This window comes from Sabethes cyaneus, chromosome 3 (genome assembly GCF_943734655.1).
Source record: "Sabethes cyaneus chromosome 3, idSabCyanKW18_F2, whole genome shotgun sequence".
NCBI classification, from domain to species: domain Eukaryota; kingdom Metazoa; phylum Arthropoda; class Insecta; order Diptera; family Culicidae; genus Sabethes; species Sabethes cyaneus.
The window spans coordinates 211770957-211795125 of record NC_071355.1 but is presented as its reverse complement, the minus strand read 5'-3'; the positions used below and the strand labels follow the sequence as shown (position 1 = coordinate 211795125).

Here is a 24169-nt window from a genome sequence, read left to right as displayed (position 1 = left end):
ACAGATAACCATGAAAATGTAACAAAAAAATTTTCCTTTGCCTACTTGGTGTGAATAAAAACGCTCGAAAAAACGAAAAACAGATCAACAAAACCACGTCTTACTGCGCGCGGAGAACAAATTTCGGCTAGTTTTGTTAGTCTAGTCAACACTAATCGCGCTTAGCTAATAAGAATGCTTGCTTTGTATTGCTACATATAGTAAAACATTTTTTAAATTGTCCGCAAAAATTTAGGGTGCAATTACTACATTACAGTACAGCACAATCGATCGATTTGCGGAAACAATTTATCAAACCGAAAAAATCAAACCTGCGGACCTCGAATGATGTAAAAATAAAACGAAAGAGTTATGAAACGATACAGCTGATGCACTAACCGGGTGAAAACTTAAAAGAACAACATCACGATTTTTAATATTTACAGAAGCACACCCCCAGCGAGTGGGCGTCTGCTTCCGTTTTAACCCTAATAACTATTTTTTCAAAATAGTATTTTAAATGCATTGTTCTGTATGTTTGTTTTTATAGTTTACAAATATCTTTCATAAAGCATAAAAAGACAAATAGAAATTAGTCGGCGCCTTTTAATATGTTACCGAAGACACTTATTTAATAGTAAACGGAGATCAGAACCAAACACGAGCCTACTACGAAGACAGTAGTGGGGATGTCTATGTACAATGTTTTCCAGCTGATTTCGAATTCCAACGAACGATGATTTAGTATTTCTGTGTATATTTTGAGGTATATTTTTTCGTTATTGTTTGCATTCATTCTGCCATTTGCTATACAGTAGCCGCAAAAAACGTTTTGGTGTAGAAAAAAAAGGAAAAAATTTGGCCGCGTGGCTGTACAGTGCTGCCAGTTCCAATATCCCTGATTATTATGGTTTAGAATTTTATGCTGCGTCACTGGGTGTGGGTGATTTTTTTTTCTTGTAACCTGATTGATACGTTGATTGATACAACATTTTCTTTGTTGGCAGTGGGTGTAGTGGTGCTTGCAAATGTTACCGTTCAAATATGATTTAAATTATTGACATTCGCTCCAATATAATGATGCCTACCGATAGTGTAAAAATAGGATTGTGAAAGTTTTTTTGGGTTCGGAAATAAGTTTCTTAAATACTAATTTCGGTATTTTTTGTTTCTACACACAACTGATTTTGTTTGGATTGCTTAAAACTAGGGTTTGAATTTTGGGCATTACAGTCTATCCTTTTCACTTCTTTTACGTCTCTGCCTGCTGATATTTTTCCTCACTATATAAAACTAGTCTTTTTCACATGGCCATCGGACTTTAAATAGCAAGATTTTTGCGTGTTATTATTACGATTTCACTGGCGTATTCCACTATCCAAAACGATACAATGTTCTCATAAAATATAGCTTATCTCTGTTCTGATCTTGATACACACGATCATGAGTTTTCCCATCCATTTACTCTAAGCGCCCTAAAATAATTCTTGGTTACTAGAATTTTTTGACATTTCAACAGTCTTAATAATTTCCTTTGTCCAAAACATTCTCAATCGTCTTCCATTTGCAGGATCTCAGATTTTCCGCGTGTCTGTTAGTACGAGCGCTCCACCTATCAATTGTAATGACTGATTTACCTGAGACAGTCTTCTTTCATATAGTATGTGTTTGTGTTTTGTTTGTTTGCGTGTATTTAATCTCTTAAGCCTAACTTGTTAAACACTACTGCATTTTGTTGTTGTATGTAGATAAATATTATCTTCTAAAAAACATTACCGTTAAATTAGCTAACCTCTAATAAGTCTGCTTTCTTCCTTCCTTGAATTAGCCGACTAATCGCAGCTACTATTCTAATATAGAAACGAAAATAATTCGGTAGACGAAACAGACCGTCTGCCAAACGTACACGAATCGAATATGGCCAATAATAGAATTAGCGTCCTCATCGCCAGCTCAACGGGATCGTCCTCACTCGTAGGAGGATTTGGCGTACTGAATCACGGAACTCATGCGCACTACCGGCGGGGGCGGTGACTGCGTGTTGGATTTCTGTACCTCTGAAGCCGGTTTCGTTTGACTTAGCATCCTCAGTTCCGCAGCGCTGCCGTTGCCAGTGGCCCGAGTTGGCTGATCCTTGAAGTACAGTCTTCGCTTCCGGGGTGGCAGCGTGTTATTGTCCCGATTGGCCATTAATACTGAGTCGGATTCCGGTGACGATGAACGATCCGGAGATTCCGGCGATGATCGCGGCGGTGTCAGCAGGCTCTCCGTACCGGCGATGGCCGCTTCGACCTGCCGAACGATGTCACTGGAGGACCTGATGATGTGAAATGAGAAATTTAAGTTACTATGAATGACAATTAACGCAAAATGTTTGAACTTACCGGAAGTCGGTAGCTTGCGAAGCAGGAGCAAAGTATCCATGGTTCTTCATGATGGCCATCGGTTCGATTTTCACGGCCCTCGAGCTGATCGACTGTGGTTGTTGTTCCGAAAACTGATGTTGCTGCTGTTGATACATATGAGCTTGTGCTTGCTGTTGTTGAGTAACCAACTCGAGTGATGCTTGCGAAGACTGTGCCGCCGTTGGTGACAACCGTCCAGTGGTTGAGGTCACCATTTGTTGATGGTATTGTTGCTGCTGTGGTGACATGATGAACGTAAGCGGGGGAGGAGAGGGACTTTTATTGCTTTGCGTTTCGTTTGACTCTAGACCGGATACGGTAGCAGCGGCAGCAATCGAAGCCGCTGCCAACAGTGCCGGATTCACGCCGGACTGAACGCCGTAACTTCGCAGAACGGACTGCTCGAACTGAGAGTAGTAGTGAATACCATCCGGGAAGTGGGCATCTTTGCCGTTGCCATCACTACAATTACTGCTACTGTTGCTGCTGCTGCTGCCATTACTGTTCTGTTCGCGCATATCAATGTGAGCTACCGGAAGATTGTCCTCCAATTCCATCGGATGTTCTGCCAATAAACCATCCGGTGCCACCATATTGCTTGAGCTTGACGAATATTCCGGAGTACTTCGACTAGATTCGGCACTCAGATTGGAAGTCACATTCGTTTTGTTGTCGTTATCCTCCTCCTCTGGAACCTCGTTTGCATGTCCTTTAATGTGTGCCTCCATTTCCTTCTTGCTCTTGAATGTTTCGTCGCAAATAGTGCACTTGTAGCACTTGGAGCCATAATGCTGAACCCGGTGCAGCTTCAGCACATGGTTATATCCAAAGTCACGGAAGCAAATATCACAATGGTACGGTTTCTCTCCGGTGTGCGTACGCGAATGTACCTTCAACTGCTTCGAACACGTAAAACCTTTTCCACAACCTTCCACTGGACATTTGTAAGGTTTTTCACCTGTAAAGATCAAAATTTTCATTACAACCCACTCCAGTAACCATCAACCCCCGTTTCAAACTCACCGGTATGCGTTCGCATATGAATGACTAGTTGACCAGACTGGATGAATGTTTTACCACAGACACTGCACTTATGCGGTCGCTCTCCGGTGTGAATTCGCATGTGCCGATGAAGCTTTCCACTGTGCTCGAAGGCACGATCGCAAATTTCGCACTTATACGGTCGCTCCTTGGTGTGAATCCGTCGGTGAACCTGCAGGTTCTCCTTGACGCTAAACATCTTATGGCAAAATTCGCACTCGAAAGGACGCTCTCCGGTGTGGGTACGATAGTGTCGCACCAATCGGGCAGGAACGGCAAACGTTTTCTTACACACATCACACTGGTACGGATCGGCCGAAGCCGACGCTCCTGGAATAGCCATAACTGCTGCGTTCACCGGGCCTTTTCCAACAACTTTTCCCTCCAGCAGCATTCCTTGCTGAAGTTGTTGTTGCTGCTGCTGTTGTTGCTGTTGCTGATGCTTGGCATGAGATTTCATGTGACTGGTATGGGCACTTTTGCTACCAAAGTTGATATTACATTGCTCGCAACGGAACTTGGAACCGGTGGCCGGGGATTGCTGCGCAATCAAATTAGCAGCAACCATGCTGCTGCCTGCCGTTTGGAAGTTTCCAAAATTGACAGACATTGCTGGCGGAGAGCCATTGCTGCTTGCACTGGTTTGCGTCGAAGAAGCTGAGAGCTGGTGGTTGTTCAGATCGCTGCTGCTGCTACTGCTCAAATTGACAACCTGCTGCTGGAACTGTATTCGCTGCTGCTGCTGCTGCTGCTGTTGTTGCAACGAATGCTGCTGCGACTGTTCGCCATCGCGATCGTTCGTCGCATTATTGCTGAAGCAGAGCTGTGCCATTGTGCCGCCATCTGCCTGCTGCATCAGCAGTGGCAGTCCCGTGTAGTAGACCATTTTGCGTAGATCTGCAAAAGAATGTTAAAAAAGAGAGTTAAACATTAGTTGCACGAACACAATCAGCGTCTCCAGCATAACGTTACACGTTTTTCATACAAAAATATTGAGGACCTATATTATTAAAAATATTTCGATATCAGTTATCAAATGTTTATATTCCTAATGCAAACCGTGTTATCGACTAACCATTGATAGGTGTGCGATATGAATCATCCATACGCGTACCACAAGGGAATAACTTTGGGCCACTGCTATTTTATCTTTTTGTAAATGTATTGCCAGCTCTGCTATCACCATTCTATCGGTCTTTTATGCTGATGATATACATAAAAATATTTAACATAATCATAACGGACTCCGACTGCCAACAACTTCGAACTAGTAGACAGATTCAAGATTGGTGCTTGATCTACCATATTCGTGATCTATGTATCGTCCTGGACAACGCACTTGTAGGATAAGAAAGTTATAGACTAGACTAGACTGCTGCAACTATCGCAGTATTACGCTGGTAAACGCCGCCTACAAGGTACTCTCTCAGATCCTGTTACGCCGGTTGTCACAGATAGCACAAGGTTTCGTAGGGAATTAACAGGCGGGTTCCATGGGGGCTCGCGCAACTACGGACCAAATTTTTACTAGTACAACGTGCCCACGCATCACATCTTTATTGATTTCAAAGGTGCATACGATACAGTCGATCGAGACAAGCTATGGCAGATAATGCACAAACACGGTTTTTCCAACAAACTGACGCGACTGGTCAGAGCTACATTGGATCGAGTGATGTGTTTCGTACGCATCTCTGGGACGCTCTCGAATCCCTTCGAGACGCGGCGAGGGTTGAGACAAGGTGACGGTTTATCCTGCATGCTGTTCAACATCGTTCTTGAGGGGGTGATCCAGGCGAACGGGCATCGAAATAAGAGGCACGATTTTTACCAAGGGTAGCCAACTTCTAGGCATTGCAGATGACTTCGATATCATAGCCAGGAACTTTGCGACGGCGGAGGCAATCTATGCCAGACTGAAAGCGGAGGCTACGAGAATTGGGCTAAAAATATATACGTCGAAGACCAAATACATGAAAGGAAGAGGCTCAAAGGAAACAAACGCGCGTCCCCCACGGTAACCGTTGACGGCGACGAACTAGAAGTGGTAGAGGAGCTCGTGTATTTGGGATCGCTGGTGACCGCGGACAACAACACTAGTAAGGAGATCCAGCGACGCATCCAAGCGGGAAATCGGGCCTACTTTGCCCTTCGTAAAACGCTACAGTCAAGAAGCATACGCCGCCGCACGAAGCTAACAATGTACAAAACCCTTATTAGACCGGTAGTTCTTTATGGACTTGAACATACGCTCCCTTGACGTGTTCGAGCGGAAAGTGCTGCAGAGGATATTTAGCGGAGTACAAACTGAAAGCGGAAGCATATAAATCACGAGCTACAGGCACTGCTTGTGGAGACTCCCATCATACAACTAGCGAAAATTAGCAGGCTACGGTGGGCCGGACACGTCGTAAAGATGCCGGAAGACGAAGTGCGAAGGAAGTGCGACGAAAATAATCCTCTTCAACAACCCCACCGGCACCAAGCGTTTTGCGACTTCTGAGACGACTAGGAAATTGGTGACGAGTGGCCCAAGACCGAGTTGAATGGAGACGAGTGTTTGAAACAGCACGAGCCACGCCGGCTCTATGCTGAAAAAGAAGAAGAAGTGGCGTCTTAAGCTAATACCTAATACCCTTCTGGCATTCACCTAAAAATGCCCTTCTGGCATGCCTAAAAAGCAAAATCACATATAAAGCTTTATCAACTTGAAAATATATAGTCGTGAAGTGAAAAGGTAAAGTTTTACTAGCAGATCATCTTGATCGATCCATAATGAAATTTTTGAATGAATCTATAATAATTTTATGATAAAGCAGTTTCCCTAGTTGTAGAGAAATGCGCATTAAATTTTATCGTGCATATTGAAGTAATAAGTAGCTAAAATTAACACAACCAAGAAGCTTTCATAAATTTTAATTTTGAGTGTATCTCGTGTAAATATAACATTTGTGTTATAGTAGTCCAATTCAAATCATTCTCCCTTCACTTTAATTACCGGTCGCAATCGTTGATAGAAAAGCGTTACAACTGGCATCCTGGAACGCACGACATCCCCAGGCATTTCATTCCAAATCTACTCCAAACGTTGCTTGAAAGTATCCGCAGTCTATCTTTTGGTACTCCCTAGTTTGTCTAGCATGGCACCCCATGCATAGGATTCGAGAGGATTCAAATCACATGAAGAAGTAGGCCACTCTTTCGAAGGAATAAAATCCGGAAAATTGTCTTCGGCTAAGCCTGTATAGCTTTCGCCTGGCGAGACGGTCCAGAATCTTGTTGGAAACAATATAATGCATTCTTGAAATGTTTTTTGACGATGGAAAGCAAATGGTTCTTCAAAATATTATCGATGTAATATTTAGTGTTGCTTTTAACCAATGTTGCAAATTTTCATCACGATGAAGGCTCATCACCTGCTCATCAGCGATTTAAATCTTATCAACTGGCAACTCTATCGTATCCTAATTGCTCGCGATGAATCGTCGATGCAAAAACTGGTGAGCAAAATATGAATTGATTACGCTCGAAAATACTCGCTCGGTATCTCTGTCTCACACTCATCGCTATAATCATCGTTAATCGCTGTCATCCAACCGAGAATGTATTTTACCATTAAACGTAAACAAACATATTTTTTGGCAAATTACAAAAGAAATATTGCTCGTTCAAATATAAAACGTTATTCGTATCACATATAATAATTATGAACTTGTCAAACGTCAACATATACTTGCAACGCCATACACAACCAGTAACTTCAAGCGGCACACGGACAAACAAAATGGTTTCAAGATTTAGTTTCAATGAAATGCAAACCTGGTGCAATATTATTATTATTAATGGGTGCCTCGAAGGTTGAAAGCTATGAAAAATAATATATCTACTTCTTGTGTGACTAACGATGAAGGCTGATAATAAAAATATCGTCGGCTACTGTTCAAAATTTGATCCTGGTGCACTCAACGTGAATGTTGAAAAATTATGAATAGCATGTTAAAATAAGTTTATGAAATTAAGTCTTCTGGGTGTAGAAGAACGTTGATATTTTGAAGTGCATTTATGTATTATGTCGCAAAAATATACATTCCAGGTATCTCAGGTGCTAATAGTCGAACTGAAAAACCAACATAAATGTTAGGTACATGTTTTTTGACGGTATAATTCAATATCCAATAGCGCTTTTGCCTGTTTTCCAAAATGGATAAATCAAAGCTACTCATCGCGATGAGTCAAAACGCGAGGTATTCGTTTTTGATTGGCATCACTAGCGATCGAATCATTGCATGAAAAAGAGTGAGTGGTAATTCGCTTTTCTCTCACTCGCATTAAATAATTCTCAGCTAGAAGAGCATTGCCAGAGAATTTGACGTTATGGAATCACCTTTGAGTGTATTTTGAACCGAATCACTACTTTTATCGATGAATAGCAACATTGATTTTAACACCAGGTTCAGTGAACAGCAATGCAACGTTCAACATTGTAGAAACATTGTGGAACCTTGAACCTGGAACAGTAAGTATGTCCCTGGGAATAACAGAAAGATATAGTGAATATATCCGATCGTTACGTTGGTTGTGGTGAACTTGTACTAGGAACATTTTTCCGTCAACAGAGTTTACCAATCGACGTACCGCTTGAGCAGCCTTCCAGCGACATTCTTTGACTCTTGCAACCTTCTGTTTTTCAGTCAAACCTTGCACCCGTCGTTTTCCGGACTGATCTGGTTTCCGTCGAATTCACGCTCTTACTTGTTTGATGGTTTTTGGTGTCTTTACATTGCGTTTACGGCCAGGTTTAGGGACTATTTTCCGAGAACCGGTTTCCTTGTATTCCTCGATGGCACAAAAGAATTTTTCGTTTATTCCGAGTGGCTTCACATATATCACACAATTTTTCAAAAACAAACTTATCACAAGCTCCCTTGAAGGTTTGTTCGCGACAAAATCTGGACACCTCAATTTTGCAATAAAACAAATTTGCTAGAAGTTTAATCCATGAAACAATTTTAAATCATTTATGTGTGTATTGTTAATAATTATCAAACAAATTAACATTACTTTTTTGATCTGCATGAAAAAATGGCGAACTTTGGAGTTTACCCTTGCCTTGAGGGTCAGTGCAGACTTCTTGGCAACCAATTTAGCTGCGTTTGTCCAAGATTTTCGAAATTTATCTATAGTTGTTGCTTGTTGTTTGTGCTGGGACAGTTACCTCTTCACCAAAGCCCAATACCGCTCGATGGCGCTCGAGGGCGTAGCTCTGGACAGTTAGGTGGATTCGCCTCCTTCGGTACAATATAGACTCCATTAGCATCATACCATTCCAAAACATCTTTGGCGTAGTGACAGGATGCCAAATCAGGCCAAAACAGCGAGGGTACATCATGGCTGTGTAGAAACGGTAACAATCGTGTGTGCAGGCATTCTTCACGGTATATTTCCTTGTTAACCGTTCCCGTAGTGATGTAACTTTTGCTTGCTCGACCCCAGCTGCATATTGCCTGCCATACTAAATATTTTTTGAGGAACTTGGCTTTCTTCTTTGTCCTAAAATGCTCTGCAACGCCATTCCGTTTCATGGCAGTGTAAAAAGATATACCAGGAAGCTGTTTAAAGTCTTCTAGGACATACGTTTTATCGTCCATTATAATGCACGGAAACTTCGTTAAATATTGGCGATAAAGCTTACGAGCACGTGTTTTGGCCGTCGTATTTTGCTTATCATTACGGTTTGGCACAGTCCTCACCTTGAAAGACTTCATGCCTTGTCGTTGCTTAGAAGTGTGCACGAATGTTGGCGACATTTTTATTTTACGAGCGTAATGGTACGTACAGAACGATCTGGTCTCCTCCGTAATATTTGTTTTACTTTTTGCATCCTTGTGGTGGTTCCTCAGATCTGTTTTTGTTCCACTTCCCTTCTGCCTAGCTATTATCAAGCGAGTATCGAACGATTTTATAACACTGTGAACAGTGCTTGGAAGAAATCCAAGCTTTTTGGCAAGTTTTCTTAACGAGAGATTCGGATTTTCATTGCGACCGCACAAAATTGCTTTTCGCACCTGCTTTTCTTTCGATGCCATTTTACGCTGAGCGTTTGTAATATAAACAAGTGTTATATTTTCAGAAAGAACAGATATACGTCTACCACTCTGCAAAATATTTCACTCATTTTTAATGTATTTCCGAAGCGTTAAGTGTTTAGGGGTGTCAAAATTTTGTCGCGAACAAGCCTTATGCGTCCATAATTACCACGACTGTTAAACGAATGAAAATTCAAAACAAACTTGCAAGCTGTGTTGACATTTGGGAATACTCTAATCGAAAAATATCAGTGATTAAGCCATTTTTTATTTTAACACGTCCAAAAAACACTGACAATTATTACTACTCACCCTGTACATGCCTTCACATTGCAACAAATAAACACAAGTTACAGAAATTAAGTGTTACGGAACTTCATTCATTAAGGGGAAATGAGCAGTCATTAACTTTTCGTCGAAAAGCCCAATTCCGAAAGCAGTTTTTGAGCCCAAAATAAGGCTTCTGTGTTTAGAAATGTTTTCACTGGATTCTTCTTGCCAATCTGAACAAACACAAGGATTATATTTTCATGAAACGAATTTTTGTTTCAAACAAAAAAAACAAAAAAAGGTTTTGAAATTAAATTTACAGAATTAATGACGACTCATTTCTCCTTAATCAAAATAATCATTCAAGAGCAACAAATTTTTTATTTCATGTTAATATTTTACACTGAAAAAAATTACATTTTTTCAGAATGCGTTTGAGGGTTGAACACAGTTGTGCATGTGTTGCAATTCATGTAGATAACAATGCAAATAAGAAACCAATCACTTTTATGTACGCGTTGCGACTTATTCCACCTTATAGCGGCGTTTATTCAGGTTGTACGTAATGACGTAAACAATTCTTGACCTATTCGCATCGTTGATATGACTAGCAGCGGTATCATTGCTCATTGTCAAATAATGAACCGATACTCTTATCACACTGCTGCAAGCACACACGCATGCGCACAATTTAACTGAACCGATTAACTGCTCGTTCGGCAAAGATAAAGCGGTTCCCCCCTTGATGGATCATTGAAATCATTCGTCCAGCAAAGTCGGCTTTTCCCTCAAGATTGTTCTGTTCTTTCCCGCTAGATAGGGTTGCGACGACAACCCATTGTTAGAAAATTGTCATTGTTAGAAAAAAAACGGAGAAAACAGAACGGTCGGCCCACGGTACCTAGTCATTAGTTGTGGTTTTATTATTTATTATTGTATTTATCGCTGCGGCACGGGTTACTGCTGCTTTACGCATGTTACAGTTTTTGGCTGTTCGAAGAAATGGTTCACTAACCGGTGCCATCACAGGTTATCAGATTGTCAAGCGTTCTAAAAGAAAAGCTAGGAAGGCTGCAATTGTATCAGCAATTTTCGAAGCAATCAATTTTGGCATTGTACGCTTTGTAAACGTTACGTTGAGTTGAAGATTATAATTTAAAATCGATGATTTTGCTATCAATCGTTTTTCTTTCTTATCACAGTTGACAATATAAACAGTTTATATTCTACATTGTAATTTTTACAATGCGAAAATGCCGTAAAGTTTGTGTTATGATTCATAATTCGATTATAAACTGTAAACAACATTATTAATCGTGTGGTTAAATATTCAATTTTTCATCTGAGTTTAACAGAATATTTTGAAATTGAATTAAAATATATATATTAACAGAAGTCAAAAAATAAACTTGCGCTTTATGTCCCTCCAACAAAAAATGGGTACTTTTGATACTACTGTAGTCTTCTTAGCAATGTGAAACAACTTTTATCAAATTGATTGGTCTCTTTTACCTATCTCTAGATGTTTAACAATCAGCTCAGAGCCCATAGAATTTCAGATCCGTTGCAAGTTTATATCGTTATCGAACGTACTCGAACAATTTCACAATAAAGTCAATAGATCTTTAATAAAATCACTTATCAGCGGAGCAATCTATGTCGCCTCATTTATATTTTTAACTTACTGGAGATATTCTGATGAAGCAAACCACGATGTAATTCAAACCAATCATATAAGGAGAAAAATCAAACAATTGAAAGTCAAGTAAATCTCCATTAATTATTTTGCCAATGCGATGATCATTTTATTCATCCCCAACTGTGGCACATATTTTGATTTTTCCTCCCGAAGTTAATATGATTTAATTTGTCACTCCTTCACGCGCGAAAATAATTACGTTAACAATTACCTTCAGCTGGCACTTCCTTGATCTCCGTTCCGGACTTCGACAGTATGTCCTTAATCCAATCTTTCTTATCCCAAAGATCCATTTTCACACTGCTTATTGCTTTGCTCCTTTACTCGAACAATATTGCCTTATTTATTTTTCTCTTAAGTATGTTTTTATCCAAAATCAGACTATTCATCGAACTTACACTAATTCAACACTTAACAGGAAACGAAGTACTCCGCTTGATTCTATCTACTAAAAACCTAGGAAAATATCTGTTGCGATAGTAACCGAAGCCACTTTACATCTTTTCCTCTCACTAATTTTCTCCGCAACCGCACTGATATCCAAGTATCCAATCACGTTCTCCTAGGCGTCATCATGCCCTACTCCAGGCACTCAACGACGCAGAAGAGGAGGGAGATTTTCCCTTCAAGTAGAACTTATGTCCAAAAGCGCAACCCGTTTCTGCGCTGCCTACGGTTCGAATATTCACGTTTGTACGGTGCGACGTTCTAGAGCAGACTGAACAGTGATTGCGTTGCGATCCACCACCGGGAGTCCCGACCGAGTCGAAGCGACACGCCTCGGCCGACAACCATCAATACATCCATACCATACCAGCACTGAGGCGAACGTGCTTGCTTTCATCGCATCGGAACTGCTGCTTATATGCGTGCGTGTGTGGAAAAACATCGAAAAGCTCCTATCAAAATGCGTACACGCGCGTGCGTTTCCACCGTTGGTATTGGATCAAACGCGTACTCTTTGTTTCTCGCGCTTGTCGAAACAAAGTGCGTAGCCAGCCACCACCCACCACCCATACCACCCAACGAACTGCGTCGCGTTTTTCCCATACAGTCGGTCGATCAAGAACAAAAACGCCTTATCACGCCTTGCCGAGTGTGTTAGTAAATCGCTACACTTTTATAAGTTATGTTCGTGTTAACTTTGTTGAATATTTATCCATACACACTCCTACATTTAATTTGTTGATGAAGCCAAAACCGACCAAACTGCACGAGCTTTGCCGGTCGGTCGTCTTTGCGTTAGGTCAGGATTAGTGCCACCCCACAGACAGTCCCTCTTCGCTTTCCGGTGTTCCGATCGTCTCAAGTTTCGATGTTCGCCCGCGAGGAGGTTGTTTGTTAGGTTTCCATCGGCTACCGGCGTTTGCGTCAAACGGAGTAGAGCTTTGATCAACACTTTATGGCCCTCTTGTTGTTTTTGTTTTTGCTTCTTACCTTTGGCTGGAATGATCACCAACAACACGTAGCCTTTTAGCACCGTAGCCTAGGTAGCGAAGCACAATTCGTCGCTTTTCCGCACTGCACTGTGATTGTTATTTGTTTAGAATTCTCCGCCGAAATTGGAGCCAATCACTGACACGCGCAACCAAGTGCTCATTAGCGCGCCGGTGTTACTTATCGCTTATTGCTCAATCGTCGTGATGTTTTATTTCACGTCCGTATCACGAGTATCGCCCCGCGCCTGCCCACCAGTACCAGCCTGCCTACTGGAGATTTTGCTGATGTGCAAATTTGTTTTTCGTTTTCCTCCTGTCCTCCAGAATGTGACCAAATTAGTGGGCTTGCAAATCGGACCGCTGCTTTTGGTGGCATGTGGCAACAGGTCCGCATTCGGGGGTTCAGCTTTTCGAGATATTCCTCGGCTTTGGTACAGAGTGCAGTTGGAAAATGAATCACGGATTTGACCCTGCTAGGCAGGAATGCAAATCAATTGTGTTTTGGACTCAAAATTAGCAACTGGTGACCTTGAGCAATGCTATCGGAAGCCACACCATAAAAGTCCGGTGGATATTTTTAAGGCTATTTATTCATGATACAGTAATTATTGTAATTTATTTTCTAAATTCATTAGGATCAATTTAAAAACAAAACAGAGACGTCATTGTCACATCGTTAAACAGCTCCACGCAGCGGGAACTTCACGCTTTGTTTAACTATTTATTTATATCATTTGCTAAGTCGCTTGGATAAGTTTCATGACTTATTTCATAATAACTAGAAATATTATACACATTGCGAAAAATAACATTACCTGGCGTATGGTGTTCTGCATGATTTGCCTAGCCAAAGTGTTTATTGGTGAAACGATTTATAAAATAGCTTAAGGATGGTTTAATTGACAAATTCTTTCGCGATTAGGGTGCTTAAAAAGATCTCCTATTTAACATGTGGAAGCATTAAAACAAACAACAACAAAGTTGTCGATTATTTAATCTCCAGGCACAATTTGTTCGAAGGCTAGGCTACGGAATTGAACATGCTTTCTTCAGTTTAATCTTAACAACATCCACCCATACTTATACATCGCCCACCCAACCCAACACCCAAGTGCCGCCGATGCGTTGCGCGCTCGAGTTGAGGAACGGCACAACATTTCGACCGAGTTCAGCGGGCGCGTGAATCTATTTTTTTGTCTATTTCTCCTTATGTCTTATTTATAGACGATCCTTGCACCGACCGACCGTGCTGTTGTTGTTCTTCACCGTTGTTCCCCTAATCTTCTTGGTAACAGGCTTAAGCCGCGTGCGCGTGTTGAGGCTATCGCATCGAATCGCAACCAACCAGTCTGGTTTTTGTCCACAGTGGAAGCTCTTCAATTAAACGTAGGTAAAAAATTAGATAAATAGATTGAATTCCATTTTTTTTAATTTGCCTGGCACCACAGTGAATGCTATTATCAAAACCATCAAAAATCAAAAATATTTATGTTTTAAACCGTCACTTTTGCCTGACCACACTCGGCGTATTTCTAAAATAAAACTTCCAGGATACGATGTGGAATTTGCATCGAATTTCACAATTTTTTTTGCATCTATTTTCAAGGACGGTGACGGCGACGACGACTTGTTTACGGGGCCCAAAATAGAAGCGACTGTGTTTATTGCACCGGCACCGGCTCCGGTGACCTCAACATTGTTGCCGTTGAGGCAACTTCGGCAACCCGTCGCGTCGGCAGACGGGTATCAATAAATGGTGAATTTTGATTAGAAGCACAGACGCAGCACGCAGATAAACGCTATTTTCGAACGCGACGACTGCTATTTCTGTGCCTGTTGCTGTTTGCATGTTTATGATTATCGGTTATTCGTTATGATTCAAATCGCCGATCGACGGCTCTATTTCAGTACGTGATGAGAAACATTGCTCCCACCACTGGTTGCACATTCAGTAGAACGACGCGAAATATGTAATCTAAATTAGGGAATTGTATGATACATTATCGAATACATCTTCCAACTTGAACTAATTACTCTTCTTATAGTTAACACTAAAATGCGTTGACTACTTTGGAATCATGATGGAATCATGATGTTTTTAATGCTTATAAAATGTAATAAAATGATTTTAATATGTCTGTTGTGGGTGATGCTGTCTATCAGTCATAATGTCGCTGCTTTTTATAATAAATTTGAATTATTTTCAGTAAATGACAGGCTCATAATAGGAGGACACATACCTCGTACCGAAAATTAAACTATAGTATAAAAACAAGCGCACTGGTGGCCTATTACGGATGGATTAATGATTTTTTTATAATGGTATATATAAGTCTTTCCAATAGACGGAGGAAATGGAGAAGAAAGTAATAAAATCAAAGGCGTTTATAGTATCCAAACAGAGTGGGACAATACGTGAAAAGGAAAGGACGAAAAGTTAGGATTATAGCTTGGTTCAGTCCGCAGATCCCTCGGCTTGGGTAAAGAGGAATGATCTACCAACCTAGTAAGTGTTGATGTGTTGTTGCTTGGATACTATAAACATCTTTGGTTTCATTACTTTCTTCTATCATTCTCTCCTTCTATTGAAAAATCTGCCGTCATAAAAAAATAATGGATGCTTGACCTGTACCTGGATCATTTGTGCACCACATTCACTCTTCTAGAACAACTCGCTTTATCAGAGAGGTCGTATTGTGCATACTAACACTTATCGCTGCTGTAGCATGATCTCCCAAATGAGTCCATTTGACATCGTGCAGAAAAATTGGCGCTGTACCCACTCACTTCATGAAAAATTTCGTGGGTACTCTTAATGAGAGGAACTATGGTGTCAACAAGACAGCGCAGCATGCAACTCCTCCATTGCTGCAAATGGTGATCAAAAGTTGAAGTTCCCGATTTCTGAATTGGAGACAAAGAAACATTTCTTCATTGTACCACGAAAAGCAAAACAAATCCTTGGGTATACACATGTTTAAACCTTGGCATTTCTTTATTGCCACAAATCTCGCAACCGATTATTAGAATACCCAGCTAGCACCAACTCGTATATCAATGTACGAAAACTGTCGTAAATATCTCCTAACAAACTCGAAATCATAACTAAAGCTGGATAAAGTGGGATCAAGTAGATTTTCTGTCGTATATAATGATAATGACTGACATACATACGATTTTCAGCACAAAATCGTAGAGTAGTACGGAGCGACTCGCGCTTAATCGGATATTATCGTATATAAATACTTATATAGTCGAAACGCTCAAAATTATTCGTAATCACGTATATCGCCTCCAAAATAGTACGGATATGCCAATTTTGCGCATGAAATACGATTTATTTAGCATGTATATCTGTACGTAATGCTGATTTTTACCTTTTTTTACATATGAAAATGCAATTAAAGAGCTAGTGCAACGATTCTTACTAACTCCAGAAGCAACGTTCAGCCGAGAATCGAACATACGACATACGATAAAATAGACTCCACAGTGGTCGTTTACCTCTTACCCAAGAACTCCTATCCCTACCTCCAGGGGCGGCTCTTGACGGTAATCCTCAACCTAGTGATTGCCTGCACTTCACGTTAAGAGCGGCTCATGACAGCGTTTGGTTCGGAGCGGGCAGCTTACATAAGAAACGTGATGTTCTAGCAGTCATCTCTAAAGCTAAGATGGCAGTTCCATCACGAGACTCGGTAGCGTGTCCATAGTAAGGCAATCTATCATAAACCCATCTTATTATGAACATTTAAACAAACGCGGGTCGAAATATTCAGCATCGACCTAGACGACGAAACGGGGATGACGAATGGAACAGCTCGAACAGTTTGAACCCCGCAAACTCGGCATCGTAGCTTTGCAGGAAATCTGTCGAAAGGAGGCTTGGTTGGACCGTGGCGGGAATGCGCAGAGCAGAGTAACTGCCAACGAACGAGGAATGGACTTTGTAGTGTTGGGCACAATGCTAGATGCAGAATAGATTGAAAGGCAATCAATAAGCGAACGTGGCTATTGAGGATTTTTCAATTACAGCATCATCATCGTGGCAGATCCACAAGAAGGTAAATCTGACGATGGGAAAGAAGCATTCTACATGCGACTGGAGACAACGTAGGATAGCTGTTCGCCACGGGACACGGGACAAGATCATCACCGGGGATATAAACGCCCAGGTCGGTGGGAAATGTATAGACCCCAGCTGGCGTTTTTATACGTATAAAAAAGTTAAAGCATTACCTACAGATATGCATATTAATAAACCGTATTTGATGCGGCGAAACTGGCATATCCGTACTATTTTTGGAAGCGATATACGTGATGAAGAATTATTATAAGTATTTATATACGATAATATCCGATTGCTCCGTACTGTTATACAATTCTGTGCTAAAAATCGTATGTGTGTCACATATTTACGATAATTTTGTGCATTGATATACGAGTTGGAGCTGGCTAGGACAGGTGATAGGGCCCTATAGCCTACTTTGTACACTGACACGAACGCTAACGGTAAACGATGTATAAATTTCGCAGCTTCCCGAAGCCTAGTGTTCTGTAGCACCTTTTTTCCAAAGATTTATACAAAATCCGATTATCTGATTAACGTACACTGAACCAAATTGATCACGTTCTCATAGGTGGTCGAAGCTTCTCTAACATCACGAACATACGTTCCCCTAGCCATCACCTAGTAGCATTGTATATGCGCCCAAAACTGTCAACCATACATCACACGCCCCAAAGGTGACCTCCTCGGCTTAACATAGCAGTTAGATCACCCGCAATCTGCCGAGAACCAAGCGCCAATACTGGATGAGGCACTGCCTTCTTCTGAGGAAGTTTAACCCTCAAAGACGGTTGAAGCAGAATACGCTCGACCATCGGAGAGGCCATTGCCGGAACACTAGGTGAAGAATCCTGGAGTATACGAAATGATTGTTTTGATGGGGAATATCAACAAGTGGTGGATAAAAAAAATGCTTGGAAAAATTATCTGAGCATTGCCACTACGGAGAAATTGGCCAAATACTGACGTGGAAGAAACTAGTTGACCACGATGCTGAGGAGTGAAAAGCATTAAAAGGAGGACAGAGATCGTGAAGAATTAGAACAACTATTTCAAGATCATAACACGCGCAAGTTTGATGAAAAAGTGAACCAAAGTCGTAAGAGCTATCACACGGAAACCTGATATGTGGATAATGACGAGGGAGAGAATCTGATCCGTAACGAGCGTGAGGGGGTCGACAGATGAAAGCAGTTCCCTGACAAACATCTTAATGGCCTAGTTACAGAAGGAGGTGGAAAGGAACATAACCTAGAAGTGCCCATGGAGGATAGAAATGTCCCACCACCTGATCTTCGAGAGTCATACGAGAAATCGGACTGCTAAAGACCATCAAGATGTCCCATCAACAAAAATGGAGATTGGTTCAACTGCTGCAGCTATCGTGGGGTAACGCTGGTAAATGCCGCCTACATGGTACTTTCCTAGATCCTGTTACGCCGGATGTGAACGATTGCACCAAGTTCCGTAGAGAATTATCAGGCGGGTTTCCTAGGGCTCGCTAAACTACTACCAAGTTTTTACCATCTGACAGATCTTATCACAGATCTTGAGAAAAGTCGCGAGCACATCGTGCCCACGCATCACGTCTTTATTGACTTCAAAGCAGCATACGATACAGAAGATCGAGACGAGTGATGGCAGATGATGCACGAACGCGGTTTTCCAAATAAACTGACGGGACTAATCAGAGCTACATTGGATCGAGTGATGTGTTTCAGTGCACATCTCGGGGATAATCCTAAGTCCATTCGATAAAACCTAAAGTCTAAAAGATTATTGAATACAGTCGATAACCACGTCAAATATGTTCAAAATATAGCTGCAAAATTGTGCTGCAATTGAAATATTCCACTGCGTTCAAACGTTGAATTGTCTGTTTATTCAGAAATTCTGTCAAATCCGAAAGTAGCCGATGAATCATTTATAATTAAATTATGATGATAGAAATTGATGCATCAATCGGAATATAGCACAATTAGGGTAGTTGTTCCAATAGTTGTGGTAGCGCCAATAGTTGCGCTACTATTCATTATTATTCCATATTTTCGTCACCGTAGCATTTTAAATAAAACAATTACGTTCACTATATAAAACAAGTTTTTGGGAGCATTGGTAGTTAGATTACACCATTTAAAATTAAAGCATTATTTGCTAAAAAAAGATTTACTAAAATCTAATACAACTATAGGCGCAGCTGGAAGACGCTCATTTTTATAATTGCGCTACAATGTTTTTTCACTTATCCACCTAATATTGTAATTAAAGGAACGCCAAAATCAATTAAAGGAATATTAGCGCAACTATTGGTACAATATAATTGAATCGGAAAATGCATTTTTTTTCTTCATAAAGCTTCTCGTACAACAAATGAAATTGTCTTGCCTTGTGGTTGTGGCACATACCTTATGTTTGATAAATTAATATCCCACAAGCATTGATTGAAGCATATTACATCAATAAACAAGAAAAACGAGATTACATTGTGCTTAGCTGCGTGACTAATGGAGCGTCTATCCTATCTGTTAAATATACACAGAGTTTTGTCGTTTGTATAAAGATGTATAAAGATTAATAAATTAATTGAACAAATTGTTCAAGAAATTCAATTCCAAACCTTAATTTAGTTCAATTATCATTCAAAAACGTTACTCATTCATGCACAAAAAGCAAAGCAAAGCCTAGGTGCTACATTCCGTTATAGAAACTTAACCTTCCGGTTTCATACGACAGACTTCGCAGGTAGCTGTAGGAGTACAGGACAATTGTGGGATTAGTGCTATGATCCTATTAACTCTAACGGTTCTCTCCCAGCCAAGATTTGAACATACGACGACAGGCTTATGCACATACACACTTGAAGCAAAAAAGTAGAGAGATAAATTCTTTAAAAGAAATGATATTGATTAGATCGCACCCAATGTTTTCTAGCTATTTCTTAAAAACAACTTGATCAAATTGATTTTTGGTAGTTGACTAGGTTATACAAGGTACTAAGAATGTACCGAAAATCAAATGTATTGATTAATGGACAACAAAGAAATCGCCGTGGGCTTACAGCACCACCCGCCGCCTTATTCGGAGGACTGCTGTAATAAAAATTTGTACGATACAAATCCGGCGATGTCATGTTATGCAATGAATGTTATGAACTATGTTATGTTATGAATGTTATGCGCAAAGATTTCTAAATTTTTAGTTCATAGCATCTTTAATATGTACCATACAATTTACTGATCTATACACATCTTTGACACACCAGTAAATCCACAACATTTTATTTGGTTATCTAACATTCCCGCACAAGAGCTACCAAATAAATAAATTGATCTGTGTAGTTGCATGAGTATGTGGAACTCGTGGTTGGTGGAAGCTAGAGGGATCTCACAAGAACATGACGCAGCTGTTTTTACGCACCGCCAGCGTAGGAACACGGTTTATTTCGTCGGTAAATGTAAATCAGATGCATATTAATGCACGGTATCTTGTAACAGATGATGCTTGTAAGTTTTTATTACCTTTAATTTTCCAAAAAATTCAAAAAACTATGTCAATTTTTCAAGGGGGCTTGTCTCCTAGAAGGAATTTAACACACCCCACAGGTCCCTCCTAGTTCCACCAATGATGACTTATAAAAAGTAGAAGAAGCTAAAACGGAGTACAACGCAAGCCGCAGCAGTCAAAATCGGTTTGTGAAATTACGGATGATAAACGGCTTTTGGGTGAGCAGTTTTAGCAGCTTGACAATGCCGGTTAAACTTATTTTATGGAAAAGTTAGTTAGAAACGCCATGGTGTGGCAAGCAGTTTATGACTGCGGAATGCTTTCAAAGCCATTCATGACAGCTGACATAATGAAAGGTGATGTTTATATTTGAGAATGCTTGGCACAGTACCATTTGCCCATGATGCGGAAACACGATATTCCAATCCTGTTTTGGCCAGATTTGGCATCAGCTACATTAGGCGGAGGACCTGCTAGCCTAGTACAAAGACAATGGAGTCGAACTCGTACCGAACACAATAAATGCTTCGAACTGTTCCAGATCTAGTATAAATAATCTAAATAATTTTATCATGCCTCCAAGCTTTCGACCATCCGCAAAATTTTAAAGCTTCAAATATTCTCAATTTTCAGCCAAAAATTGTATGGGCATATTCAACACATTGTTAAATTATTAATTTCGGCGTTCGCAAGCAGTGAATCATGGGATCAAACAATTAAAACCAATAAATTCGATCGGCATTATGTTTCCATTCGGATGCATTCTTGTTGCATCTTCAAGTGCATCTCCGAAAGCTGCATTCGGTTGCACTTCGGTTGGCTCGGCTCACGAGCAACACCCGAACCCGAAGCATGCACACACTGCTAACACGGCTCCGATGACAGCTCAAATGTGTTGGTAAACTCCGACCAACAACAAAAAGAAACAAGAAAAAACAGTCACGAAGAATACGGGCAACATCAACAACTAGAAGCCGTCCGTTGCCGTTCGAAATGTTGTGCCGTACCTCCACGTGCGAACAAATTTTCTCATTCCTCCTTTCGGCTACGGTTGGCTGACTGGCTGGGTTGTTTGCAGTCATCATCACCACCCACCACCCACCATACACACTGCGCTCCGGCGACCGGCCGAGCGACCAAGCGCCGTTCCCCCTCATCATCGTTAGCCTTAGCCAGTGCTTGCCAGTGCTGGTGCTTGTTATTCGACACGACTCGCCTGCCTGCCACTTTGATCGGATCGGAGCAGGAGCACACGCGGCTTCCAGCATGCTCGTTCCGTTCGTTCGGTCTGATGTAGGCCTCCGTCCGTTCTTTGCGACATGCTGCGTAGTTGCTTTTTGCCTACGCTCCCCTGGGCTGGATGTTGTTCGACTGTGGACGCATTTGGCAGTGAGGAACGGTTACGACGGGGGATGACGACGGTGTTGACGACGGACGAACCGACGGACGGACGGACGGATGCAAGAGTACCGACCTCGTCAAGTGAAGTCTCGGTAGGCTGTAACGTGCCGTGGCTTGGCCGGCGTAGAGATTGGATCGCCCGGTGAATACGTATAAAGGAATATTATTGCGCGTGCAGGATGATAACAAACGCGAATTTAATGCTCATTCGATTCTCTTTTTTGCTGCTATCTGCCCGGATTCTAGACAGATAGGTTTTTTTGTCGGTACACATAAAAATATTCGCTAACAAAGACTGAACACGGGGAATTTTATTAGAAGCTTCCATCTTTCTGGCTATTATCGTTGAACAAACTTTAAGCTTAGACAAATACTCCGTCATTGTCACCTTTTTTAAAAGCCTTCAGCGAGTACAATGGATCGGTATTATAAAATTACGATGTTGTAATGTTAGTAGAGAATTAATAAGGTATAGCCCACAAAAAGAGTCGAAAGAAAATATATATTGATGCAGTTTCGGTTTAAATTTCCTAATCAATAAAAAAATAGAATGTTTCGGGTTTATTTACAGGATAGGTATATGTTTGAATGCCACAACATTGTCTAAATATTATATTATATTGCTTTTTCTATTTTTTCCAGGTTCAACTTACCTTTACAATGTAGTTTTGTTTAGTAGTTTCGTGATGTAAACATTCAAGTTGAATTATTCTGTAAAAAATAGATAAATTTTTTAATAGGTAATCAATAGGAAATGTATAAGGAATATATAAGTAGACAAATTTGAAGTAAAGATTTTGTGATCAACATTTTTGGTACTCATTAACGTTTCTTTAATGTACAGGTTTAACAAATTTATTGTTATCAAATTCAGACCGTGTTTAAAATTTCTTTTGAATGCACTGAATCCAACTTGATGGTAAGTACATTTTATCAATCCCCCTTGAAGTGACAGTAGGAAGGTTCACCGGCAAAAAATCAATTTGACGACACACGCCGCTCAACCGAAACCCACCGCAAAGTTCAATGTTCCTCAACTTTATGTAGGCGCAATCAAACGTACAAAATAGGCGCACCCGAAAATTACCTTCACCACTTTCCGGTAGCACGAGCCATGGCAATTGGTCAATGACCTGCAACCTCACAGTGCGCTTCCATTGGAATCGCAGATCTACCTCACGCGAATTTAGTGCCCTGAATCGCTGCCAAACCATGACGAAAACATCAAAACTCCGCACACAGCTAGTAGCCCTTTCCGCCAGCAAAACCAACTTGCTGAGCGCCTTCCGCACGCCCATTTCCATCTTTCGGCACGGGCACGTATGTACCTACCTATACCGAACAACAAATCCGTCAGTCGTCAGTCAGGCCATCCGGCTAAAAATAGTCTCAGATGGCTTAGTCACATATTAGATTGCGAACTGACCCATCTTAACTCGAATCGATCGAGAGCAGACAGTAGAAAAAACGCCAAAACCGTCCATTAGCGAAATCGCCGAATTTACTACCACACAGCATACCGGCGGATACAATGGCACATATACAGCGATCCAAGCACGCACAAAAACTTGAACATCAGCCGAAAAAATAAACGTTAGCCAAACGACGGGCGGCGTTTTGGCCTGCTGCGGAAAGTGGTCAACATGAAACACCATTAAGGTAGGCATGATGATGGTCACTTCCTCAGGTGGCCCCTACTATACAGACTTTTCGGAGCTTTCGACCAACAAACAACGTTGGCTGTTCAGCGAACGAATGAAACGTAGAAATGAAATAACGCGAAGAAAAACATGAGCAGCCGCCGAAAACAAACCGAGATGACCTGATGAAAATGATTTAGTGGAATGTACCCTAGCTAGATAGGTTTACTTGTAGTGAGTAGGATTTGATTTGAGCTAGCTACCTGCTGCGTAGAAATTCCAAAAGAAATTGAGCGCGCAATTTGAGGAGCAATGAATACTATCACCATGCTATCAGCTCTCCTAATTGAAATATTCGACGAGCACACAATGATGTTTTAGTGATTTTATGCAATGGTTTAGCTTAGAAGTTGACTAAAGTGTGCAAAATTGTATTAATCTTTACCAAAGGTTATAAAGAAATTTTTTGAACTGGTCAATTTAAGTAAAAATTTAAGTAGTGTTTTTAATTCATCGTCTAAATCCATGTAAACAAACCACCGCACCAACCAGCAAGTTACCTTTGATTTCGTTACTGATTGCCTCTAATTGTCATTAATTTTTGGTCAATAGACCCTTGTGATTACTAAAATTGAT

At 40.9% G+C, this 24169-nt stretch overlaps 1 protein-coding gene across 2 annotated transcripts in view; it reads right to left on the bottom strand.

Moving 5' to 3' along the window:
• Positions 1–432: 432 nt before the first annotated feature.
• LOC128741306 (Krueppel homolog 1) overlaps positions 433–24169 on the bottom strand; it is a 40870-nt gene continuing 17133 nt past the window's right edge. The window contains exons 3-6 of one of the 2 annotated variants that reach the window (XM_053837034.1): positions 22547–22604; positions 3408–4322; positions 2364–3342; positions 433–2296 (exon numbers count right to left, since the gene is read on the bottom strand). In XM_053837034.1, coding sequence (XP_053693009.1) covers positions 1948–2296; positions 2364–3342; positions 3408–4311 — 2232 coding nt within the window. In that variant the 5' untranslated portion in view covers positions 4312–4322; positions 22547–22604 and the 3' untranslated portion in view covers positions 433–1947. Of the gene's footprint in view, positions 2297–2363; positions 3343–3407; positions 4323–11691; positions 11857–22546; positions 22605–24169 lie in introns of those variants that run through there. The other variant, XM_053837033.1, reaches the window with a different exon arrangement.